Source organism: Pagrus major, chromosome 24 (assembly GCF_040436345.1).
Source record: "Pagrus major chromosome 24, Pma_NU_1.0".
Taxonomy (NCBI): Eukaryota; Metazoa; Chordata; class Actinopteri; order Spariformes; family Sparidae; genus Pagrus; species Pagrus major.
The window spans coordinates 16,804,046-16,831,578 of NC_133238.1; the positions used below are offsets into that span (position 1 = coordinate 16,804,046).

A 27,533-nucleotide genomic window follows, 5' to 3' on the forward strand; every position below is an offset into this window, starting at 1 on the left:
GATATAAAAGTATAAGAAACACATTCACATAGAAAACAGAGCTGCATGTCTGTAATAAAACACATGGCATGTCACCACCTCTCATCTCGTCGCTGTTCTCCTTCTCACCAGCAGATGGTGCTGTGAGTGTTTAGTTCAGTCCAGAGACGCCACCTGCTGAGGAAACAGTCTGAGTGAGTGCAGTACCGAACCAGCTCAGGTGGTGTCACACTCAGACAACACATCACAACATACGTCTGTGTGGTCATTTATACTGACTCACTCAAATATTATCAGGACTTCAAGGGTCAGTCATGCAGCAGTAAAGTTTCAGGGGTGACATGTGGACACCTGGTTGTTTTTTATTAAACACGAAATTAAATACGAAGCTGCATTTACAACAGAATCCATGTAAAACATGTACAAATAAGAAAATGCAAAGCACATTTCTGATAAAAGGAACATTAATTATGATCAAAAGGAAACAAGCTGCACGGAAAAATAGATATTCAGCAGAAAATAATGATATAAAATGACAGTAAGAAGTGAGACAGATGTTGGGAAAGTATCTTTTCCGTACCTCAAATATAAATATCATGAAATCTGTCCTCGCCTCACTGTGGCTTAATGATTAACCTGATAATGTCGCTCCAAAAAGTGGCTGTAATGGTCATTTAGAAACTTCACAGCAATGTTCAGGGAACTTTCAGTGAACGTTCCCAGTTTTTTTTTAACAATAACATTTAGACAACACTCAGGGAATGTTCCCGAACAATTCTGTAAAGGTTGCACAAATATAACCTTGAGGGAACCCTTAGGGAACATCCCCTGAAGTTTCTTTGAAGGTTACACAAAAATGCCCACAGAGAACCTTTAGGGAACAGTCCCTTTTTGTAAGCACAACCCTTTTAAAGATCATTCCTATAAAGTTCTTTAAAGGATACGATAGGGAATGTTCCCTAAAGGTTCTCTGAAAATTTACCAAAAATAAGCTTCAGAGAGCCTTTAGGGAACAGTCATGGAAAGTTATATGAAGATAACACAAATATACCCCCAGAGGACCTTTAGTTGATGTTCCCTAAAGGTTATCTGAATTTTACACAAACATACGCTTCAAAGAACCTTTAGGGAACATTCCCTGAAGGTTATTTGAAGGCTACAGAAGAGAACCTTCAGGGAATGTTCCCTAACAATTCCTTAAAGGTTCCCTGAAGCTTATTTTATGGAACATTCTCTGAAGGTTTTCTGAAAGTTACACAAAAACACTCTCAGAGAATCTTTAGGGAATATTTTCTAAAGGTTACCAAAAATAACCTTGAGGGAACATTTCCTGACGGTTTTCTTGGGTCGAAGTTAATTGTTCATGTTCAGAGTTTCTATTTACAGCATACTAGTCAACTTTTAAGGTTTTTAAGAGGGATTTTATGAATTTCTGGTAGTTATTGAACTTTTTTCATCCAACTTTTCTGTTTCGCAGCTGAAAATCAAGTTGTTTCTGTCATTTAGCCAACGTTTCCATGATGTTTCCTCTCTAAACTCTAATATATTATCTCTGCGGTGCTCGCGTGTCTCGTATAAACCGCTATCAGAGAGTAAAACCTCTTTAAAACAGTATAAAAGTAAGTAAACACGAGTAATCTTTATAAAATACTCACCGACGGGCGAAGTGATGGAGATAACACGACCCAACAGTAGGCGGGGCAGTTCTGATGATCGACAGCCCTCTCGGCCAATCAGATGCAGATAAGCGGTATCGTCCTCCAATCAGAACGCTCACAGCGCCGAGGGTAGGTTGAGTCTCGGGGTGGAAGCTTGTGTGTTGAGTCACCGGAGGAACCGTTACTCGCACCAGGAGCTGAGCCGCCGACAGTCGCTGTTTCCCCGCTCGGCCTCACTGCACTTACACCATCCGGACACTCTTCTTCTTCTCCTCGGGATTGAAATGTTACATTTTCGGTCAACGGTAGCGCTCAAGGAGTTATTTCAGACCCAGCTGAAGCGTCCGTTGGCAGGTAGAGTCGGCGCACCTGCAGCCTCCGCCTGCTTCAGCAGCGGCGGCGCTGCTTCGGATGGGAGGTCGCCGGGCGGAGGGAAGGCTTTCGCCGGGTGGAGAGCCCCGCCGCACCTCGCCAGGAGGCACACCGTGAGAGGCTATTGCTCCAAAGGTGACGGCCAGAATGAAGCTTCCAAGGACTCCGCGGCGGAAAAGTGAGTAGCGTTAACCCTCCGGGTCTGTGGGGAGATGTTAGCCGCTAGCTCTGCTGACGGCCGAACCTCATAGGAAAAACCGACAATTTAGTGGAGCGATTATCGTGGATGGAAAGCTGACGACACCTGGGAGCCGTTCTTTAAATTTAATTTTTCATTACAATACATTTATTTTTTTCATGCAGAATACATGCCGAATTAAAGAGTGACTCTTAATGTTAACTTCTTATTAAATGTATTCATTTGCTTCATTTATCTTTTAACTTTAAAATCAAGTTGTAGATTTTTTTCAACGTAGTTCGGCGTTGAGGGTCTACAAGCGCACCACGTAAAGAGGCTAGCTGTTAACTAGCTAGTTGGATAGACGAGCTAGCCAGCCAGCTAACCAACCAATGTAGCCGTGTGGGTTTGAGCTAACAAGGCTCGTCGTGGCTGTAGTGGAGGGGGAACACGGCCAGAAGCGGCCGGTGACACCTCGCTCACCGGCGGAGGTCAGCTCAGGAACGACCCGGTGAACAGCTGAGTGCGCGCCTGTAGTTAGCAACCAGGGCGTGATAGCTAAGTGGCTGTAAAAACACATTATATCATCATTATTTCAACAGCATTCAAATATAGTTGTGATGTTAACGAGTGTCTGTAAGAGAAGTGGTTGTCATTGAACTTTTCTGGATGTAAAAAGAGGGAAAAAAAGGTTTAAATTATCTTATGTCCGAAAATGGAAGCATGCATGTGCAGCGTTCCAGGTATCGTGACGAGCAGCAAGAAGCTTTCATCCACAGTCCAGCAGGTTAAACTCACAGATTCATCAGTCTGTTACCAGCTCCTCTTACCTTTGATAATGATAATATAACTGCAAAAATAAAATATATGTCTGCTGTGATTAGTTTGATGCACCCTGCAGGCAGAGCAAGCCTCAACTCAATGTCTAATGAAGGTCAGTCATCACTGGATCTGGAAAAACATCTAAAGGTTATTTCCAATTAGTGATGTAATATATTAATCAAATGGCACGAGTGTCAGGAATCAACAGAAACCACATTCTATTCAACAGCCCCGAAAAACACAGATTTCCACTCAAAATGGCGAAGAAAAGTTCAGTAAATCTACGCAATTACCAGGCTGAAACCGGCAGATAGTGTTTTGGTGCCACAACTAGCAATCATTTTCATTATTTTCTAGATTAATCGGTTAATTGTTTGTCTCTAAAATAATACTGTTGCTTTGAGAAATGTGCAAAAGCAAGACTAAAGACAAGCCAAACACAAGAAAGTCTAGTCTAAGGTGAGTAAACACAAGAAGACAGAACAGAAGATGTAAAAACACAAAAAGACAACATGAGTCATTACAAGTAAAAGGCGTCAAACGGGCAAAATCCCAGAAAAAGAAGTAGGAGGACGATAAGAAGACGACATCACATAATAAATAGATTGAAAATTAACAAATACAAGCAGAAAAGGACAGAAAGAAAAAGACATCACATGAGAGGAATTAAACAGATAAATAGACTAAGAGCAGTAAAAGATAGAAAGATGAAAAGTCAGTTTAAAAGGGCGACTTCACATAAAAGCAGGTCTATAAAAGTGTGTTTTAAGAAGTGATTTAAATGTCAGAGAGTAAAGAAAATCAAGTCGTAAGTGACGTCTTTAAATGTCTTGTTTTGATATTTTGGAGTCCTGGTTTGGTATTTGTGATGCTTTAACAAGCAAATATGGTAAAAGAAGAACAAAATATGAGAGAAAATCTGCAAGAACAAACTGATCCTGACCAAGTCATCGTTCAATTAGCTGACACATAATGAGGTTAAAGTACTTTAATAGGATGATGGGCTGCAACTGAAGCTGATGCCTTTTAATTACTTGTTTTGTCAACCCGTAACTCAAAGTTATTCAGCCTAATATGATATAAAACAGAGAAAAGCAGGAAATCTCCATATTTGCGGGGCTGAAAGCAGCATGATATCACAGCTCTATACGATAATAAACGATAGATAATCAGGTATTAATGTAAAATAAAATGATAATCTGCCGTCAAAACAATCAGCTACAGATTTCAGCTGACGTCTCTGATAAGCAGAATGATTTAGAGGCCATTGTTGACATTTAAGTGTCATTTGGAGCATTATTACATCGTCGTTATCGGTGTTTTATTGCGTTGTTAGTCGAGCGATAAGGCTGTAATTGAGTGTGTGACAGAGGTGATTGTTCAACAGGAGGAAGCAGTGAGAGAGGATGAGAGTCCTCTCAGTGAAAGCATTTAATGACCACAAACACCAAAACATAAGGCCTCCTGATTCCACTTAAAACACACCGACATCCCTTAATGATTTTTTTTTTATTTAGCTCTGGGACTGTTTGTACAGCACGTTGACTCAAACACAGACTGCTGCATCGTGATTTACAGAAGGATGTTCACAGTTTACACGAATCCCAAACTCCTCCTCTATGACAGCAAAGTGAATATCTTCGTTTTGAGGACAAAACAAGACATTTGAGGACGTAATCTTGATCGACACTTTTCATCATTTACTGACATTTTATAGACCAAACAACCAATTGAATAATCGAGAAGTGAGTCTTCAATTCTGAGTAGAAATCACAAAATACAAACTTATTTAGTTTTACGCTACACAGCAGAAACGTTTTGAAAGTCCAGACTAACTTTTTACACCCAATAACACACTTTAATTTCTTAGCAACTAATGTATATGATTGCTAACAGGAATAAAGGTGCAACACTGAAATTTCTGCAAGAACAAACCAATAACTTGTTGTTGTACCATCAGGGCTGCAACGTTATTATTTCATCAGTCAGTAATCTAAATCTTATTGTTAGAGCTTGACCGATGCCAAATATTAGGGAGCAAAATATTCCAATACTGATATAACATTTGGGCTCTAGTTATTTTATTGCTTTGTCCATAAAAAAGCCAGAAAATGGTGAAAAATGTCCAAGATTGTAGCTGCAAATCCTCACATGTGAGAAGCTTGAACCAAAGACTGGTTTTGGTCATGAAATACAATATTCATATCGGCTTCTGACATACTTCAGTTCCTACTTGCCAGCTCGTTGTTTGCCGGCACGAATCTGAACATTTACAAGCATCCTTCTTCCATTTTGAAGCCTGACATGTGAAACCAGATATCCTTGCCTTCCCTGACAGGTACTACACATGATTATTCATGTTCTGGGCCCTGGTTGGTCTGTGGTTGTATTGGTATTCTCCCTGCATCCAGTCTGATGTGTGCTTTGTTTTAATGAGATGGAAATCTGTCTGGTATGTGATGCGATGCTTCCTCTGACGGTGACTCTGCATGCATCACATACTTCACAAGCTGGACTGAATCAATCCAGCTGGAGCCAGAGCTCCCACAGTAATCTGGTTATTGGCGATGTATTAGACAGGGTTTGGTGATATTCTAGTATAAACGTTAGCTGCTGAAGCACGTTAAGTCCAAATAAAGATGTTAGTGTCAGTTTCCTTGGTTTAACATTCGGAGCAGCTGCCAGCAGCCACCACAGCAGCCTGGATCCTCCCTTTAGAGAGTTTCTATGGTAATAAAATGCCTCATTGCCCCTGCAGGCCCACGTTGTCCCATTTGTTTCCATTCATGGACAATTTGCTTAAGCGGTCGGCCATGTTTAGGCAGTCACTCTGCTCAGCTGACTGGTGTTCAGCAACATCTAGTTTCCCCCGGAGGTTAATCTCAGTCTCAGCTTGTTCTGCTAGCAGTAAAGATCAGTGTTTGAGAAATCAGCAGCAGCTTCCTGCAGGATGAAGCAACATTTGTGCACACTGCAGACAAATCAGATTTGTTTTCAGCCGTCAGTAACTACAAACGCTGGTGACGCAGCTTCCAGCGTGGTCGCATGAGGAGTGAACGCAGCCACAGATCACGCCGCTGCTAGCCAGGAGGAGATGGTGTGATCCTCTGGTCCGAGGAGCTTTGGGGTAGAGTGTGAGGGATCATAGAGCTGGTTCGTTAACGTAACCTCGAGCCTGAGTACGTTATAACATCGAGAGCTACTGGATGAAGAAGAAGGATGAGCTAAAAGTCAAGCTAGCCCTAGCAGATATTAGCTCAACGTTAACTCTGACAAGCATCGGACCAAAAGGAAGACACCTCTTGTATTTTACAGCATTTAGTCCTTTTTTGTAACAATTAACCAGTTAGTTATTGTTTTTATCCACACATCCCTACTCTGGACTCATGTCATCGTTGTTTTCCTTCGTTGCGAGTGAGCGTCCAGAGAGTCCTTTTAACCAAAAATTGCTTTTTATGTGTTTTTTTTCGCCGTCTTAACTTCCTAAAATCAATCTTGATTAGCTGAAAAACAGATTTGCGCTGGCAGTCTGAACAAGACCTTCAACCACTGTTGAGAAACACATTGGCTGTTCATTCTCAGTTTGTGGAAGGCAGTGAGTCATCACATCATGTGGACACCCTGTTGAGGCATTTAGTCTTCTGGTTTGAATTAAGTAGGTCGGGTGTGTATGTGATGTTGGGTCGTATGTAGGTTTGAAAATCAATTTATCATGTTTATCGAGCGAACATGTCAAACATTGCTTTGGTTACAGCTTCTCTACAGTGAATATCTTTAGGTAAGTGTAGTGTCAAAGACAAAGTATTATGTTCGATGTTGTCAGGGTTGATTTTAATAAATAATCATATTTTATAGACAAACATTCATTGACAAATCCAAAAATTGATCAACAGATGACTTCGTCCATCCTCAAACAGCAGAGGACTCAGACATGAAGAATAACGAGGGTTAAGAGTCACTAAATCAGACCAGAACAACGAGAATAAATCTGTTAAATATAATATCCAGGACGGGGCGTTTGAGGTCCCGAGGGCCCCGACAGCGTTCCGCCTCGACTCCAGTCTGGTCCTGAGAGTCCCGAGGCTGTGCTCCGGCTGATAAGGGGTTAAAAGTGTTTGTAATGCAGGGGAGCTTATCCCGCCCACATCATCTATCCACAGTTTTTTTGCACCAAAGCCTGGAAGCTGGCGTGCTGCCCAGCAGTTGTCAGGGCCTCCAGGAGAAGATGAGTCACTCGCACAGATTGATTTGTGCAGCGCCGCCTCTCAACGCTGCCACTTTAACGTCTGCCTCCACCCTCCACACCGATTTGTCATGACATCTGTGAGGCAGTGAGACCAGCAGCATCGATCGGGTCGAATAAATACAGCACACACTGCAGACGACTCTATCAGACGCTGACCTCGGAGCGCCAATATGAGCCAATCTCACAGTGTGTCAAAGAAAAATGAAATAACATAATCTAAAGCAGAGTTATTGGGGTCTTTACACAGTGTAGATTCTACTTCATTGGCTGAAAGTTAATCCGGAAACTTATCACATAGCACATATTTTCTTTACTGATAAATCTGCCAGGTATTCGGTCAAATTCCTCCATTAGCCTGATTGTTTGGTCTTTAAAATGACGAAAGAAATGTCCTCAAATATCTTTTATTGTCCAAAACTCAAAAATGTTAAACTCACGATGACTCAAAACTTAAAAAAACACAGCAAACCATCAAACTGGAGGAGCTGGGAACAGACCATAATTGGCATAATCCTGTAGAAGAATGACCTAAACCACTCTAAACAAATCATATTTGGTTGTCTGCAGTTAAAAACTTTATAACCCCAGCATCACAGCAGATAGGAGACATCAGTGGGGCGGAAGAAGGACCTCCGTTCAGCCGTCAGCGTCCTCAGGACCAGCTGTCCGATCAGCTGCAGCTAAACGGCGTATCGACCTCGGTCGCAGCGTCTTCACCTGTGACAAAACATCCAAACTATTGATCGGGCTGCACAATTATTAATTAAATATATGAGAAACATCATTATAATGAAATACTGTAGAGCTACAGCGATCCGTCCTACAAATCTTCTTCTCCACATGTAAGAAAAGGTGGCGAAGACACCAACAAATGTCATAAAAAACATCGTGCAGCCCTTATAATCCTGATTCACAGTTTTTCAGATAATAGAAATTCACTTCAGTGTCTTATTGTCCCAACTCTACTATATTTAAGAAATGCAACATAGGAATCAGGTACATTGGCACAAAATGTCAATTTTAGTCCGTAGTTTCTTTCCCTACTGTAACCAAAGTGAATCCTGCAGATTAATTGCCAAGTATGTTTCACGAACTGAAAATATATTTTTCTAACCTCAACCACAGTGATTTTGTTGCCTAAACCTAACCACAGACTGGGACGTGAACCCTGGATTCCCGGTGTCACAATCTTGAACCTGGACTGGAGTTATATAAACAAACCTGGGAACTAATTTACTTCGAGAAGACTGAGATCGCTCTACAGAAAAAGCACAGCTAGCTTCTCTGTTCACAGCCTGGTTTTGACATAAAACGCCTCAGTTTCTCTACAGTACAGCGAGTTATTTTCTCCTCTCTGGGCAAACTGTGTGTGTTGAATCACTGCTGACCTTTAAAAACACACAGAGAGGGAGGCAGGAGAGCGCTAATGAGAGCAGCTGAGGTAGATTAATGAGGCCGGTCCAGATGTTCAGTGGACACCTCTAACCTGGCAGTGATGATGCTCCCAGAGGTGAACTCTTCTCTCACAGACCTCATTATCAGAACGAGGATACTACTTCAGAATTATTTCATAGCAGACTCATATTGACTTTAAGGGGGAGTGGGTGTCACTGGGTGGTTATTATTAATCAGGCACACTGGATTTAAGTTAGCTTAATGTTTATTTTTGGATACCGAACGAGCTGCTGCTTCAAATTGTTGCATATTACGATTCTTTGATTCATCAAATAATGTGTTTTTCTTTCAGGTTTCTGACACGACGCCATCGTTATCCACGTTTTAATCTTGTATTTATTTATGTGTTGATTACTTTCTGGATTAATCGATTAGTTGTTTGGTCGAGAAAATGTCAGAAACGTGTTTTTCTTGTTTTGTGCACAAAGATACTCAGTTTACTGTCAGAGGAGGAAAGAAACCAGAACATATTCACATTTAAGAAGCTGGAATCAGACGATCTGGACTCAAACTGACACCAAACGTAATCGATTGGTCGCTGCAGCTCTGTCTGTGTGACGCAGCACTTAAACGTTAATGAACGATGTGAATATTTGGTACATTTTGTGTGTTTGCTTCAGTGTTCATATTGTTCTGTAAATGCCATTTTCACTGTTACTAATTCAGTATTATTCCCTCTGCACACTCTCTCCCTGTTGTTGATCTGCTTGCTTTGCATTTGTAAGTATGTTTCTATTTTTTATTTTAGTTTTAGTGGTTTTTTTGAATAATCTGTCTTCCAGTAGAAGTAGAGGTTTTCTGCGGAAAGCCGATTAACGCTTTTACCTTGAAATTACCTCACTTCCTCCCAGCGGCTGCGCTTGAAGCCCCTCCCTTCTACCTCACCTCCGTCCTCCCGTCCGTCCCTTCCTCCCTCCTCACACACACTCTCTCTGATGTGTATTCCTTCCTCACCAGCAGGCATCTTCATTAATGAGATCAGAGCTCGCTAACGATTAATGGAAAAGGTTGCAGGTTCTGTAAAGACGCAGCAACATGATAATCCAGAGTCAGGGGCGGGCGATCTGATGATGTTAGATGTTGAAGACGTCAACGATCGGCTTCTGTTTATCAAACTTCAGGGAGCCTCATTGACCAGCAGATCATGATATTACTTTTTGTCCAGATCGCCCACCCCTATCCGGAGTACATGAGACTTCTTAACTGTATTTTTAACTTTTTGGCGCTCCACGTGAGTCGTACAGTCAGAAATTCAGGTTTCCTCTTGGAGAAAGCTCCTCTCACGATAATTAAAGTCGGGATGTAAGTTTGACATCATGGTTTGCTGATTGGACAAATATATTGGCTATCAAGTCCATCGCTTGTTGGGTTTCTTTGGTGATTTCTGTCATTTTATTTTGCTGATTGAATTTTCTCCCTCTGAAGAAGGAGTGAAAGAAAACACTGTGTAGAGCCACAATATTTTCCAATGTAATTAACGAGTTAACGAGGCAGTTAGGCTCGTTTTAGTTTGGTAAAAGAAACTTTCATTCTTTTCTGTTTAATTTAGAAGAATATTTATTTTCTTGATATCCTGTGAGTTCATTTTGTTTATGTATTAGACTAAGAAAGTTAAGAGAAGTCATTCAGACACCCACAGCTGCAAGATTATTTCATCAAAAGGGCTGACAAAAGAAAAGGTAACAGCTGCTAGCTTGTTTACATTCGTGCGCTTAGTGAACAGATTACTGTTTCAGCGTGTAGGCTGCGAGCTTGGAGGTTGTTGTTGTCGGGTCATGTAGCGACGGGGCTTTTGGAAACAGTACATGCAGATAGCGGAAGGAAATCACCAAACCTTATTTAACACACAGTATATAACCCTGAAAACATCTGATGAGTAAAGGAACAGCTATGAAGGTTTCATAAATTGGAGTTAACATGACTGTTGCAGTGATAGAGCAGTTTATTTTGTTTCCTTGGCTTGAATCCCAATTTTCTCCCTCTGAATTTCTGACGTTTGACTCTGAGTGGAACTGTCAGTGCAAAAAAAGTGACGGTCAAAGACCTGGTCTCAGTGTTTCCTCTGTTTATTCTTCACCACAGTGGTCCAGGAAACATTTTAATGATGGCTTAAAAGACATTTTTGGTCTTTTCCTGGGATTTGTTGGCAGTAATGTAAAACATAGAATAATCCTCTTGTCTGAACACAAGAAAGGAAAAAGCCACGATCCAGAAAAATGGTTCAGGACTTGATTAATGTATGAAAATCTCCAGTTTCAGTTGACCTCTTTATGGTTGTCATGCACATGGCTCACTGCTCCTGAATAAGTCCAGAGGAAACCCTGTTCCTGCTCAGGCTGACGTGACAAACTGGTAGATTTCTGCTCTCATGTCTCAAAGGATGCAAACTCAGCTTTATATCTGGTCGGCTGCTGCGAGGAGCCACCTGCCAACTAAAGCTTTACCTTCAGACATCCTCTCCTAGCGCACAGGCCCGTGCCCCATGATGCATTGCAGGACAGCGTGCGCCTGGGCACCCAGAGCTTTGCACAAATCCAATTTGGTGTTGATATGAATCATAGCAGAGAGCCTGCTGTGAGCCGCTCGCCCCGTCTGCCTCCTGACACGCTACTAACTTTCCTCCCAGAGACGACTTATTGCTGAAGCTCAGAACACCAGCCAGGCCGACACGCGACATTACAACATTCATCAGATGCTGTGAAGATGAAGTTAATTAACTCAATGATCACCGTGGGGAACAAAGGTTATTGCAGCTGCATATTACAGGACTACAGCAGGACAAAGACTGGAGATAATAAACACATTCAGTGGTTTCAAAATGAAATGTAAAGTGCCCATCGAGCACAATGAGAGGCCTGTGAGCATGTTGCTAGATGACTCACAGTGAACCTCACTGCTGTGTGAGCACAAAGCAACATGTGTGTCCATGTCCACCATTTAGCCATGTTGGTTACCCATAATACGTCTTTCCAACATAACGGCCAACGTCTGAGGGGCCCATGTGTGCTATCTGGCTCGAAACTGTTTGGAAAATGGCAGACACTTTCAAACAATACTTGGCAGGTGATTGGATGAACTTCAGCCAATCTTGATGAATCAAACTCTTATCAAAGTCAGCCGAGAGAAGCCGTCAGTGCTGTTCTTTGCTCTTCTTTCAATTAAATAAACCCCCTAAACATATGTATTGGTCGCACTTGGTGCTCCTAACACTCAGCAGGTCAGATTAAGAAAAAAAATATAAAATATTTTTCTTACTGAAATAAAAAAATATATATTTTGGTCCCATATATCCACAAAAATTTGTCAGGTCTACTAGATTTCAGGTGCACTGGTGCGACAAATTAACATTTTGAAATTTAGTCTGATTAATTATAAAATCTACCCAATAAAAATATATGAGAAAACATTTATCGTCACTGTAACAATCATTTACATAATTTGTTGAGAATTTAAATTCATATATTATTGGGTGCACCTAAATCAGGCGCACCAGTGCAACCAGTGTGCAACTGTTTTGGTTGCACATATGCCCAAAGATGAGTCAGGAGTGGTGCAACTAAACATTTGAATTAGTCGCACAAGTGCTCCTAATATCCAGCAGGTCAGATTTTCAAAAAATTCAAAAAAATTGGATTATTGAAATTTCTAGTTGCGTGAGCTGTGATTTGAATGAAATCCTGCTAGTCACAGATAAAAAAACAGACTTTAAACCGTGGATACTCTCTTTCTCATGAACGTTAAAAACAATCAAATAAAGTGTGACAATCTGATTCTGCTCAGAGTTCAGCTGTGGCGATGATTGTGTAGCGCTCACACCTCCCTGCTCCCTCAGCTTCAGAAGAAATAATCACACCTCCGCTGACTTGGTGATGTTGCTTGGAGCTTTATTTCAGGGTGTTTTACCGACCACAGTGCAGACTGTACCGTCATTCAGTCTGAGGCTGGTGGTCGTTTCTCTGCCACTGAACAACACTGCACTGATGTGCCAGGGGCGTCACAGCTGCCACAGTTATGGCCCAGTCATCACAATATAGCAGATTGTGCTTTTATTCGGCTGAATTGCAGCGACACCGTCACCTCACACTCAGCGTGGACGAAGATGCCTGTAAGGCAGCAACGCCTCTCTGGCAGACTGGGTTACTCGTCATGAAATATTTGTTGTGTTTCTGGTCTTTATGTTGCTGCTCCCGTCTCTGGGATTTATCCAGAATAAATGCAAAAAGAGAGTTTCATTCTGGGTCATGTTAATCAGCTTTCTAAAATCATTCCTGGCTGGTGTTCTAGCAAGTAGACAACAAACAGTTTACACTACAGTGGCCTTATCTCAGCATGTTAACCTGTGGAAAACACCTGCACAGAACGAGTCGTTTCCACTGGTTATGAACTGAATAAGGTCAGCGTAACGTAATGTTTTCCAGTGCAGTATTTTATTATTACTCACAGCTTCTCCTTGCAGTCAAAAAGCTTTTTCTTCTCCTCCCTCTGCTGCAGTTTCCCCTCCATGTTTCCACCTAACGGTCGACTTATTTTTCTCACTTTTTCTGTCTGTGTGTTTTTCTCTTTCTGTTTCCTGCAGGAGAAGGAAGGCAGGCATCCTGCCCAGCCTGGAGGACCTGCTCTTCTACACCATCGCAGAGGGCCAGGAGAAAATCCCTGCACACAAATTCACCACAGTGAGTCCTCAAAACAGGAAACATCACCGAGGATTAATGTTTGGAATCACTAGTTTCTTATAAAATAAACAGAAGAGGCCTATACTGGAGGATTTATAGCACACTTGAGGCAGCGAATGTCTCCTGGTTGAATTATGAGCAGGATAACTCCTCTTGTGAGGCTCTTCAGGAGTCTCAATTCACGGCTCGTAGCTTTATTGATTTGTTGTCAGGCCTGTCCTAATCATCATGTTCCCTCTCCTCTCTCTCTCTGCAGGCTCTTAAATCCACGGGGCTTCGCACAGGAGACCCTCGGCTGAAAGAATGTATGGAGATGCTGAAGGTGACCGTGAAGACGACGTCTGACGGGGCGCTCGACCGACACCTCTTCAAAAAGTAGGTTTTTATTTGAACCCTTCATGTGTAACCAAGGAGATACGTTGGTTTTTCCAAGGTATAAAGACTCAGAAACTTGTATTTATCTTTTTAAGTAATATCCTGCTGCTGTTCCACCTTTACTATCAGCATCAATCTTTCATCAGAGTCTATTAAAAGAATTATTAATGCCGGTCAGAGTCCTCTGCACGGCCCTGCAGCAGAAAAGGGTTACTGCACGTCGTTAATTATTCATCACTCCTCAGTTTGAACGTTATTGAGGTTTTCATCCTGCAGGATTCACTCAGGAGCTCCGTGTTGAGGAAACAAAGAAACCTCCACAAAGCAATTTGCAAAAGGACTCTCCGGCTGTCTGCAGAGAGAAGGACTGTAGTGAGTTTTAGGGTGATATCGGAGAAGAAGTGAGATTAACATCTGACCTTTATCTGATACGATTGTAAGCAAATTAGCAACCCTCACCAATGTTCCCACGAGAAGTCTTTCGAGGGTGTTTCACTCGGAAAGACCTGCCTTTGCTTTGCAAATCTTTCTGCAACGTGAGTGTGTTTTCTTTAATGAACATTAGAGCAAAGGCAATAACCTCCAGTTAACGCCAAAGTCTTAAGCTCTTAATGGTCTTTATTTCAAGTTTCTCTCTGCTCCAGGGGCTGGGAAATAAAAGGTTTTAGTTGTCCAGCGTGTTTTAGGAGGTGTTTTTAATGGTCGCCCACAGTCTTAATGTGTAAACTGCAACATCTTAACGTCTGGTGATAACATTAAACATCTGTTGAAGACATTTAAAGACAGATCAGTGGTTTTTCTGATAGAACTGATAGAAGAGTAAAAGATGAAACGAGTGACGCAATCCAGCTCACAGAGCGACCTTTGACTGAACTACACCAAAGGTCAAATCAATTCTGTGCCGAGCGTGCGGTAAAACACAGGGTAGTTGTTATGAAACCACAGACTCGTGTGGCAGAGAAGCAGTTTGACTGTCACGCTGATCAAAAGGAAGCTCGTTCCAGCAGGAAGTCGTCTGTGTTGGTGAGAAATCTGCTTGTCGGTAAAGAAAAGTCTCAATCTTTAAACTATTAATCTCCGATGCTAACAGCATCATCCTTTTTACTAAATGGATTCTTCCTCCTGGGGCCTACATTACCCACAATGCAATTTGACTTCAGACAGCTTAGCTAGAGATTAGGGTTTGTTATGCTTCGTCAGCTGCAGCTTTCAGATTTGTTTCAGTTTCAAACATGTTGCTGAAAACGACGCTGACTCAACAGACATGACTCAGGGACATTTATCAGACTTCACACGGCTCCTTCTGGAGACGTTCAACCTTTTTTCACATATTTAAAAGGTTGTTTAGTGTTTCCTAAAGCCCAAGATGACGTCCTCAAATGTCTTGTTTTGTCCACAACACAAAGATGTTCAGTTTACTGTCATAGAGGAGGAAAGAAACCAGAAGATATTCACATTTAACAAGATGGAATCAGAGATTTTTGACTTTTTTCCTTAAAAAAATAACTCAAAATGATTAATCGATTATCAAAATAGCTCACTATAATTAGATGGAAACTCTAACACAGCACCAGTATGAATCACATTTTTTTGCCCCACAAGCTGCCTTGAAACCACAGCTGGAAACCCAACACGTCTGTGTGAGGAGTAAAACAACATAAACCCGGGTCGCTACAGTAGCACCGCTGCCGTGTGACCCCCCCAGAGGAAACGATGCTGAGACAGAGCTGGGTGACAGCTTGCGTAGCGGCATCGTGGCGAGTCGGGGCATATGACGGCTCACCGGGGAGCTGAATCCTCAGCCAACAGACCCCGACGCCGCCTCTCCTGGCTGGGATCCATCACATCCGCTCCCCGGGCTTATTTATAGAGCTCACAGAGGGAGGCACGTGAGCGTAGCGTGTGTTGTCTGTGCAGGGATCCTATGCGACAGGGATTACACAGGGTTGTATGCAGGGAGATAGCTGAGCCACAAATCTCTCTGCTACCAGAGAGGCACAGCTTCCACCACCTGGATATGGGGAGTCGTTTGTTTACTATCTGTGGTCCTTAATCGCTCAGATAAAAAGGATCAGGACAGAAATCTGGACAACATTTAGTGGGGGTGCAGTGAGGACCACAGTTTCAAACCAACTTGGACCAGCTGAGTCTGCAGACAGATCTCATCCTGGGAGTGAAGGCAGTGAACCAGAAACCTGGTGGCTAACAGGTTCCCAAAAGAAAACACTCCTGCACTGATTACATGATATTTAAATCCAGGAGCAGATGTCTCTCAGTGGCAGCTGCTGTGTGAAGAACTGGACCAGTTCAGGGAAGATTTATGACCCTGAATAAAGAGTCTGAAGCCACTGTTAGTTTTAGGCTTAACTGTAAGCTCTGTGAGGCTTTTAAACACAGAACAAGTGAGCTGCCGAGTTAATAATCACCTGTACTGAGCCAACACCACACATTTCTTTAGACCTCTCTTCTATCTAATGAGTAAAGTGTTGAAGAGAAGGGAATCATGCTCAGTTAGCACAAACCTGACTTCAAATTCACATTTTTTAATAATAAATGTACAATATCACATCATTTTGGACCATTATCGTCACCAGTTTGGTCCACAAAAAGTTAGAAAACGAGAGCAGACAATAAGAAAACAACAAAACTTGTTACAGATGTCCACGGGAGACTAACTACAACCTCTAGATCTGGGAGAAGACTGAATGTCATCAGACTAACTAAATGTTAGTCTGATGCTCTCCACATTGATTTTACAGTCATTCGGCTTCGTAGCCGGAGGGAAAACCTTAACTATATAATTCCTTGCGATGGGAATCTTTCAGCTGACTGTTCCTTCCTAACTTCACCAATAGAAACAGCTCTCCTGAGTCTAAACTGGAGGCCTCACCAGTTTTCTTTCTCCTGTCTCAGATGTGTCCAGAGCAACATCGTCCTGCTGACTCAGGCCTTCAGGAAGAAGTTCGTCATCCCGGACTTCCAGTCCTTCAGCGCCCACATCGACGAGCTTTATGATACCGCCAGAAACATGTCAGGAGGGCAGGTGAGTGACCCTACATTTGCCATGATAAAAGTGATGAACCTGATTACAAAAATGTGTTTTTTTAATGATTTCTGTGTGTTACGTGTTGCTGTAGGTGGCCGACTATATTCCCCAGCTGGCCCGTTTCAGCCCTGATCTGTGGGCCGTCGCTCTGTGCACCGTCGATGGACAGAGGTACGACTGACCTGCTGATTCATGCTTCATTCAGGAGTTTAAACTCTTTTTCAAAAAGTTTTCTACGAAAGTGGATGTAAAAGAAAAGGTCACGACACATCAAATCCAAGCTTTTGATTAATTCTTTTGCTGTGCTCCTGTTTACTGTACGCCTTTCCTGACAGACATCTCTGGTACTCGGCGTTCATTAGCAGTCGTCAGTGAGAGAACTGTCGGCTGTTTGGCTGAGAAATCCAAACTAGTAAACTTAAACAGCCCTTTGCAGAGCGAGACTCGACACTGATACAGAAAAATAAGAGGCATCACATTAGAATATGTGAAGTCAGAGGTTGTGAGAGTGTTCAATGTGTTTTAGTACACTTTTAAAATAGAGCTGGCAGCTACCTCAACTGCTGATTCATCCCTGGCATTAAAACTTTTGGTTTTTGGTAAACAAGTACAAAATAAAAGCAGTCAGCAGGGCTGTTGTGATGTACACAGATGATAGCTTTTGACTTTGGCTTATGGAACAGGAAAAAGTGATTTCCAAGTAGATTTAATTAAAAAAACTGATGAAATGATGAAAAGTGTTCGTCAACAAGCTTTTATTTATGACTAAGACGAGACGATGATGAGCTGAAAATAGATCTTTGATTATTAAATCTATTATTAACAGTATGTTTTGTTTTCATTGACGAGACAAGACCAAAATGTTAATGTCGAGTATTTCCATCGAAAGACTTCTGCGATAATTAACAAGAAGCAAACAAAAAAAAAACTGACTGACAGTCAAAATAATAACAATAATGATAATAAACTTTATTTCTAGTACGATAAATATCTGTCTCCTCCTCAGGCACACCGTCGGCGACACCAAGGTCCCCTTCTGTCTGCAGTCGTGCGTGAAGCCGCTGAAATACGCCATCGCCGTCCACGACCACGGCACGGAGTACGTGCACCGCTTCATCGGCAAAGAGCCGAGCGGCCTGCGGTTCAACAAGCTCTTCCTGAACGAGGACGGTGAGGAAACGAGCCGCTCACACACACACACTCGCTGTAAGAGGATCCATCTCCAGGCCTGTTGCTATGGAGCTGAGATAAATTGTTAATGAGAGGTTTCAGCGGCACGGCAGAATAAAACAGAGAGGCGTGTGTAACAGACGATATAACATGGAAATACAACAAGCTGCTCACACATGGCTCCGTAGAAACCAGCCAGGACTGTTCTGTAACGTTTAGTTTTCAAACAGCTCTGCAGGTTTTCATATTTCATGTCAATCCTGGAAAATCTGTTTTCATCAGCCAATCAGCAACAACTGTAGGTCAACAGGTGAAGCGATGGAGGAAGTTTAACCTGAAACTAAACTGTCTCAACAGACATTTAAGGTGATTTTAAGGTTTAAAGTTCAAAATCAAAATGTTCTGTTCTGTAAACTCAATTGGCAGAAAATTGATAATCCATTAATTGTTTGAGTCATTTATGAAGCCAAAAATGTCAAAAAACAACTATAAGGATTTGCTGCTTTTCTCTGTTAAAGTAATCATCTTTGATTTTTGGGACATTTGAAGACACCTTGAACTTCTTCTTCTTTATTTTCTGCCATTTTCTGGATCAAACACTGAACCGAAGAATTATTTGGAAAAACAATCAATAATAAAAAATAATGTTCAGCCCTACAGGAGAGAAAAAAAGCAGAATATCTCTTTTTTCTTTAAAAATGTTGACTTGTTATTGGAGATTAAGGATTTAAAAGAGTATTCTACTAACTTAACACTTTAAAATCAGTGCAGCCTGTATAAACGGTTGCATAATGTCTTGAGCTCATGACCCCCGTCAGGTCATAGTGATGTCATCAAGGTTATCTCAGAAAGCCCTATCCAGTTGCATCATGGGCAATGTAGGATTCATTGTTTTTGGAGGTTATTATTAACGATGACATACGTTAAATGTCAATCAAAGAACTTGTAGTTAAAATTGTCGAGGTCTTAAAAAACATTAAAAATTGATTTTCAGGATATTGTTCAGAACCACGCGTGTGGACATGTCGGTCCTTCCTGTGCAGCTGCAGGTTGTGTAAAAATATAGTATTTTTGAATGGAGACTGGTGTGTGAAAGTTTCCAGGTTTCCTCTCTTTGTTGTTATCTAACGGAGCAAAGGACTCCGCTGGCAGCGGAAATATTCCAGCTGTTTATTTTTAGATGTATTTTTTTTAAACATTGTTCTGGCCTGTTGCATAAGAAGATTAAAACACAGAGGGGATGTGGGTTATTATCACCACACACGGTTGTGGAGTTACCTGCCTCGTTAGCTTGATGTTCACTCGGTGGATTATTCAGACGTGTTTTCACCTCCAGCATTAAGTGTTACTGAACGTAGGAGAGACCACAGGTGAATAGAGTAAAAACTACATTCAGACATGAGGAGTCTTCTCATATTTTATATTTAATATACACATGAGACATTATTTAATTAAAAATGCTCTCGTTTTCATACATTTACAGAACAGAAATGTAAACATTTCTCTTTGCTGATAATAACTTTTACTTTGTCTCTACAGATAAACCACACAACCCCATGGTTAATGCTGGCGCTATCGTCTGTACCTCCCTCATTAAGGTAAGCTGCATTTACCACATCATTAATTATTAAGTCGTTTATATTTTGGAAACTGATACAAGAGAATAAATCGGGCTCCGGCCCTCATGACTGTCTGTGATTTTAGAGTAAAAACCTGAAATTTGTTTTAGTTGTTTCTATTTCTGACAGCAGCTAAAAAAGTCAGAGAAAGTCGTTTCCACAGAGAAATTGTATGAAATAGAATTATAATCGTGTGGAGAACGTGTTTCCGCCAGATTACTGTATACGGAGAGATTAAGGTTATAGATAATCATGCTGAAAGGGGATTTGGTTGAAAGCAGCGTCGCTCAGATACCCTGCACACACACACACACACAGTTTTCAGAGTGGGTGGAGATGGCTCAGCCACATTTCGAGCTTTAATCAGAGAAACTGCTCCTCCACCTGAGTGTTTCATTAAACGTCCTCCTCTGACCGCCACACACTCACTCAGGGAGCCGTTAGAGACACAAGAGCACCACCTGCTGATTTAAGGCCTCAATTAAAAAATTAAAACTGTCGGAGAGTCTGACCCGTCGCTCCTCCAGCGAACAGTCAGGATCACAAAGGTTTCCCAGCAGAGCGATGAGCAGTTTAATTACGCAGAGAGAGACGATCCACAGGCTTCAAGCTTTCATGTAGCTCCTCCAACAGTTACGGTTTGAGCAGCCTTTTAATCAGAAGATTCTGGTGTTCACGTTGTTCACCACCTTCATTGTCTTGTGATACAGACCTTGAATTTAGGACAGGGGTCAATGTCGTCCTAACTTTGGAAATTCTTTAGTTTGGACAGTTTTGTAACAGCTAACATTCCTATCCTTAGATTTCTTTCTCCCTTAATGCAGTTATGCAACATGTTTCTGTAATACCGTAAATCCAATTTTATCCTAAACTGATAGAGAAGATTTCAGAGTTAGGAAGTTCTCTGGAGTCTGCATACAACCAGTACACCAGTACAAATCTTCATACATGCCTCTAAAACATCCTGACCAACACTCAGCCATCACATAGACACACTGTCAGGGAAGAAATAAAAGAAACCCACAATACAACTCATTCTCTGCTAGTTGCAAACTGACAGTATCAGCTGCTCCCACAGGCTACATCAATGATAGTTTTAGCAACAGGCCAATTTCAGTACCAGACTTATTGACTGGCCAAATGGATTTTAAGAGTAAAACCAGACTGCAGGTTTTAGCCTCATCTTAGAAAATGACCTACAATTGGGCTCAGAACACAAACAAGTACGTCAGCTTTGAGAGAAACTGAGGACGTAATTAAAAAAGGCTTGTGTCTTTGTCCTTGTTTTCATTTCAGTCCAAAACCAACAAAGCTTCAGAGTAGCTTTGATTTATTTATTTTTATTTCACATGACACTAGCTGTGGATAAACGGATGAGCAGAGGAATCATCCAGTTGTGTTCACATCAAACGGGAATGACGACCGGGAAAACTCTCAACTGAGTAATTTTCTTGATTTGTAGTTTAATCAGAAAGAAGACGGATACAGTCGATCATTCCCGCCTGATATGAAAAGTTGCCCTGTCAACCAATCCCACTCCCCCCTGTTGAATCCCAACCAATCACTGTTGAGATTTTGTGTAGCTGCAGGTTGATCGTATCCATCGATCCTGATGATCCAACCAGGTTCTGTGCATGCGTCCCGCCTCCTCTCTCCTCTCTGAATCTAGATCTACACTTCAGATTTCACACTCATTTGCAATGTTACCTTTTCAAGGCTCGTTGTGTGGTTTTATGTGTTGTTGCATATTTTACAGCATTAGGATCTTTGGGAAATTATGACCACAGCAACAGGTCAATGACGTTGGTAATTTTTCCTTTTTAATTATTTTTTCCCCTCTTTTGTCTGGATTTGTGACAAGCTTTTAGCCTTCACATGGCTGTTTTATGAATGTTTCAATGTGGCTTTTTATACTTTTCACCTGCATTCTCCAAAACTGTTTATACGTCTGGATTATAAACAGTACAGCTATAAACACTGGTTTTATATCATACTCCATTCTTCTGTAGAGAAGGACCTCTTTGTTTTTGATTTCAATGTTTTTAATTTCTTCAGATTTTAACTGATTCTGTTTGTCTTTATCAGTCATCCTTTTGAGTTACTACAGTAGAGACGCTCTTAATTAAAATCTCCTTAAAAAATCTGTTTCTACTTGTAGATGATAAACTAAAAATGTGTATTCACACTGCAAGCTACGTGTCAAACGAGTCTGTATACTTATAACTATACCAATATTACTTTAAGTTATATTAATGTCACAATTAAAGCCACAGATCTCCCAAACTGAGTTGTTCAAGTTGTGGTTTTATATGTTTAAAGACATATTTTACGGTGTGTTCAGACGAGCGGTGACAAAGCAAGAGGAAGCTTGAAAGTAAAGCCAGACATTGGTTGATGCGTGCTGAGCGTGACTCGCTACAAATCAAAGTTAAGCAGCGTTAGTCAGTGTTACCGGTGTTACATTGATTACATTACTTACTTTTAGTTGGATGACGGACGCTACAACTACAAACCGAAAGTGTTTCCCCCATACATCGCCAGCAACAGAGTAGCAGGAGTGACATTTCAATTATCACGTGACAAGAATAAGGAGAGTTGACCGATAAGATGATGGCAGAGGATATTTTCTGAAAGCAAAACACATATTTGGTAATATTTCTGATTTAAACCGATTGCTAACAGGGAACCTGATAACGTTATCGAGGTAAAAAGAGTTAGTTACTTCACTGAGAAGTTGGAGGTGTGCATTGGACATAGATTAACAAGACTGAAGCAACAGAGGTCAAAATATCCTGAGGTTTAGATTTTAATTGTACAGAAAAACACTGGATCCTACATTTCCAATCATGCAATAAATATCATCTTTTTGTTGGACCATATCTGCCTAAAATGGCACTTATTTTAAATGCTAAACCTCCAGTTTGTAACTCAGGCTTTCTGGTTTGTTAGCTGAGATAACCCCAATAATAATAATAATAAGTGCCCCTTTAAGACGTCTCGTGACTTGTTGATCGTGCAGCTCGCAGTGTGAACGCACCTTAAATGAAACTAACTCACCTGCTATAAACACACTCCACATAAACACACCTGTAGACTGACAGTAACCTGATCAGTAGTTAAACTTCTGTCACTCTGTAGTTTATCTTGATGGAACACGTTTAGTTTAAATATTTTACTTTGATACTTTCCATGATCGTGTTTTCTCTGAGTGGATTAACTGTTTTACTTCACCTCCTCCTCCTCCTCCTCCTCCATCTCCAGCTAGTCTCCCACCTCTAATCTTAATTCATCGATTGGTTTGATTGGTCACATGACTGATGAGCTCAGCTTTTGATTTACAAACCGTAGTGATGTAAACTTGCACTGTCGTAGTTTTAATATCATAGAGATATGGATCATACATAGTAGTGCTAATGTCATGACATGGGTCACTGTTTGATGTTCAGTCTAAAATGGTGAGATTCAGTTTTAATACTGTGTTTGTTCTGTTTGTGTTTCAGCAAGGGGCAAGCAACGCTGAGAAGTTCGATTATGTGAGTATCACTGTGTTGTTGTGTTGGGTTTTGGGCTGTTGGTCAACATATACATTAGGGAATAACGACGAGCATTTTCACGTTTAGTGGACATTTTATAGATCAAATGATTAAACGATTTATCAAGAAATACTTAAAGAAAATATCTGTAAAGTATCTTCACAGTTTTTTATCATAGTGGAGCATTTAGCAGTTAAAGAGACCTCAGGAGGTGGAGGAGACCAAACACAGAGCTAAAAGAGAGTGAATATTGGACGTCTGTAGATTTCTGATTATTTTAATCTGTTGCTGCTGATGCGTCAATGATGCTCTGACAACTTGTTTCTGCTGCCCCCTAGTGGCCAAAATAATCAGTAACCGCCTGTTTAAAACAACTTCTGTATCATTGTGATATTTTATCCAGTCAGTACTGTGTTTAAAATGTCGATATAGATCATTAGCGGGTCGTTAACATCTGCTGCTGTGCTCTGCAGGTCATGAACTTCATGAACAAACTGGCAGGAAACGAGTACGTCGGCTTCAGCAACGCCACGTGAGTCAAACGACGCATCACCGCAGATCAAACTCATGGATGTTGAGATGAATGTTTAAAGGATAGTTGTGTTTCACTGAGTTGAGTCTTTGTTTTATATAACCTGAGCTGAGTCATGAACCTCTTCTTCTCTGCGTCCCAGTTTCCAGTCGGAGCGAGAGTCTGGAGACAGAAACTTTGCCATCGGCTACTACCTGAAGGAGAAGAAGGTAACGTCAAAGTACAGATTATAATTTGATTTTGTCCTTTAAAGCGATGAAGGTTATTTGTAAGTTGCAGAGAAGCAGCAGCTGTGGGAGTCGACAGATTGACGGTGTTTTTGTTCCTTCAGTGTTTTCCAGAGGGCACAGACATGACCTCCATCCTCGACTTCTACTTCCAGGTACGTAAAGCTCAGAAACAAAAGAAATTTCCTTCAAGATACAAGAAGAAATGTTGTCGTTGTCCCTTTAAGCTCCTCATGAAATAACATAATATATACGAGTAAGTAATAATCGATGTTCTTTCTTGATCTTCGTCTCCATCAGCTGTGCTCCATCGAGGTGACCTGTGAGAGCGCCAGCGTCATGGCGGCCACTCTGGCCAACGGCGGCTTCTGTCCAATCACAGGCGAGCGCGTCCTGAGCCCCGAGGCGGTGCGAAACACTCTGAGTCTGATGCATTCCTGCGGCATGTACGACTTCTCCGGACAGTTCGCTTTCCACGTCAGTATCTCGCTCATCGAACTTCAACATCACTCCTGGAATATTTGGGACTTTTTGAATCGACACGTCGTTCTTCTTCTGTTTCAGGTCGGTCTGCCGGCTAAATCCGGTGTCGCTGGAGGAATTCTGCTGGTCGTTCCAAACGTGATGGGCATCATGTGTTGGTCTCCTCCACTGGACAAGCTGGGCAACAGCGTCAGAGGCATCCAGTTCTGCACGGTGAGCATTTTGTAACTTCAACAGCTGTTCTTGCTTTATTTTTTATTTAAATATAGTATAAAAGTGTTTTCTACAGACTAGTTTTGATATCGATGCTGCATGTTTCACTTTCCTTCTGTTTATATTTGAAGAATATTAAAAATAAAGCTATATTAAAGTACTTTTAATAGAAGTCATTTCACCCGACCAACACGAGTCCATGAATGAGTTCGTTCTCTTGTTTCAGGACCTGGTTTCTCTCTGTAACTTTCACAACTACGACAACCTGAGGCACTTCGCTAAGAAACTGGATCCTCGCAGGGAGGGTGGAGACCAGAGGGTGAGTCCTGACAACATCCTCCTCCTCCTCCTCCTCCTCCTCCTCCTCTTCCTCCTACATCCCTCCTCCTGTTAAAGTCTTCAAACTGCAGAGATCATGTGATGTCTTCACTCTCTGGAGGTTTATTTTTAGTCTCTTTAACGTCACTTTAACGCAGTAAAACATTTTTCAGACAGTCTGCGTCACTTCCTCCCTCACCGTGTCCTCAGAGGCCGGGAGGCTCAATGACCTTGTGTGGAGCTTTTTTAATGCACAGCGCCATCTGGTGGCAGATATCTGTAACACCAACCAAGAAAAACTGTCATGTATTGAGTGGAGAAACTCGATTTTTGTCTTTAAATGTTGTGGAGTTTAACGTGCTCGTTGTTGTGTTTCAGGTGAAGTCGGTGATCAATCTGCTGTTTGCTGCTTACACCGGAGACGTCTCAGCTCTGAGGAGGTAAACCAACTCGCTTTGTCTTCCCATCTCTTACCGAGGAAGCTGTTTTTTATCTAACATTTGTCGTCTTGCCCAGGTTTGCGTTGTCCTCCATGGACATGGAGCAGAGGGACTACGACTCCAGGACGGCGCTGCATGTGGCCGCTGCTGAGGGTAAAAACACTGATGATACCGTCGTTAATGTGTCTGATGATCAGTGTGTTTGTGTTCAGGCAGCTGATGTCTGTGTTTCCGTGTGTGTTTCAGGACACGCCGAGGTGGTTCGCTTCCTGCTGGAGGCCTGTAAAGTCAACCCAGTTCCCAGAGACAGGTAACAGGAAATCCATTCACATCCAGTCTTTTCATCCTTTCAGTAATTTTTCAAGCAAAAAGGTCAAACATCATCTGGTTCCAGCCTCTTAAAAAACATCAAATCTTCTGCTGCTGCTTTTTTTTGTCATTAAAAACGCCAAAAAAAACTTCTTAAGATAATTTTATAATAAAAATAACCTGCTAGCTGCACAGCTAACTGGGCTAACTATCTAACAGCAGCTTCAGTTAGTGGTTACCCTGCTCTGACTGCTCTCTCCGCTGCAGGTGGGGAAACACACCGATGGACGAGGCGGTCCACTTCGGCCACCACGACGTGGTGACCATCCTCCGAGACTACCACGACAAGTACAGCCCTCAGGAACCCACCCCCGACAAGCAGAACGCAGAGAAGAACCTGGACGGGATGCTGTGACGAGACACGGCTCAAGACAGGAAGCTGGACGGTTGATGTTCAAGAAAATCAACCAGGACGAGTCGCTCTGAGGGGAGAGAAAGGTCTTAAACCAGAGAGGTCAGACAGGAAACTCTATAAAACATCACATTAACACTAAAGAAACTCCCTTTAGAGCAGCCAGCGTCCCTCCAGAGTAAAAGCTCCTCATCGTGTTAGTAGATGTTGTTGGTTTTTGTATATCGATGTATGTAAACTGAGTGAGGACGATCTTTTTCTTTCAGTTCTCCTTCTGTATTTAACCATCAGCTCTGTAGCTCTGTAGGACGCCACCAGCCACACAGCTGAATGCTGGGTAAATTCGGCCGCGGCTGGGAAATTCACTTTATTTTGAAAAAAACAGGAAGGGAGTGTCAGTTAAAGACGGTTACAAACCTTCCTCACTTCATCATCACAACATGGTGGAATGTATCTTCCCCCAAACACTCGGTGTGTGTGTGTGTGTGTGATATTTATCTGTTTAAGATAAACTGTACATTCATGTAGTGTGTGTGTGTGTGTGTGTGTGTGTGTGTGTGTGTGAGATGAGGATATATTAGTGTAAATACGTACAGGTGTATAGTTGTAGTTCTGTAGTCGATCAGCCCACTGAAACAGGAAGTTCTCGTCCCTTTCACTAAAAAACTCCAAAATCACGACACTTTAGATTATTAATATTTACATTTTTGTCGCTTTAAACTGAAAATGAGTTTAAAAACAGTGTTTTATTTTGTTTTGCTATCTAATAGCTGTTTGTTTTTTTTACCCCCCGAAAACTGGATTTTTATTTTTTACAATTAAACTGTTTTATTTGATATTTATTTTATTGTAACTTGAGGAAACAATGTGAGGAAGTCGGCCAAAGTTCAGCTTGTATACCAGATGTGACACTGCCAGCACTGACAGAAGCTTTGATTACTGTAAAGATCCAACATGTTCATAATAAGTTAGATTTATGCTTTTATTTTGCATATTTTAAGTTCAAAACATCAGATATTCTGTCAAAGGAGACTCGCTCAACAACAGAAAATATCTGGTTCAGTGCAGCCAAACATTGTTCAACCCCACAGAACTTTATTAGAAACTTTAAAGATCACAAAGATGTAAAAAAATACTAAAAATGTGGAAAATATTATAAAGTGACGCTTAAAACATCCAGAATATTCCTGTTTGATTGAATGAAGCAGCCATAAAAATCTTGTTTGTATCATGTAGCTTCAACAAAAAGCTAAAACGATCCTTTTTCTAACCAACGATTGTCCCATTATTGACCAATCAAGCCAAACTGGTGAACCAGAGCAGAGCTGCTGATTCAGTTTATGTCAGAGTTAAGAATTATAAAGATATACTTCTATGAAAATATTGAAAGAAATGTGCGATATAACAAAAGATAAATATTGTCCCGGCTGGTTTCCATCATACTTTGATGCTCAAAGGACTCAGAGGTGGGAA

The 27,533-nt window shown here is 41.5% G+C and overlaps 1 protein-coding gene across 1 annotated transcript; it reads left to right on the forward strand.

The window, feature by feature from the left end:
- The first annotated feature begins 1,854 nt into the window (after positions 1-1,854).
- On the forward strand, positions 1,855-27,236 carry glsa (glutaminase a). Its single transcript, XM_073462689.1, has 18 exons — positions 1,855-2,187; positions 13,287-13,383; positions 13,640-13,758; positions 16,672-16,801; positions 16,896-16,975; positions 17,811-17,974; positions 19,514-19,572; positions 23,094-23,126; positions 23,600-23,658; positions 23,801-23,867; positions 23,990-24,040; positions 24,186-24,362; positions 24,450-24,581; positions 24,808-24,900; positions 25,278-25,339; positions 25,416-25,492; positions 25,586-25,649; positions 25,916-27,236. Exons 1-18 carry the CDS (start codon positions 1,922-1,924, stop codon positions 26,061-26,063), a joined length of 1,878 nt encoding a protein of 625 aa, XP_073318790.1. The 5' UTR covers positions 1,855-1,921; the 3' UTR covers positions 26,064-27,236.
- The last annotated feature ends 297 nt before the right edge of the window (positions 27,237-27,533 follow it).

Bases quoted from the DNA above. Each gene is read 5' to 3' on its own strand.
- glsa (XM_073462689.1), top strand. From the start codon at position 1,922: ATGTTACATTTTCGGTCAACGGTAGCGCTCAAGGAGTTATTTCAGACC. The intron at 24,041-24,185 runs GTACGTAAAGCT...CGTCTCCATCAG, and splicing joins TCCTCGACTTCTACTTCCAG to CTGTGCTCCATCGAGGTGAC. The intron at 24,363-24,449 runs GTCAGTATCTCG...CTTCTGTTTCAG, and splicing joins CCGGACAGTTCGCTTTCCAC to GTCGGTCTGCCGGCTAAATC.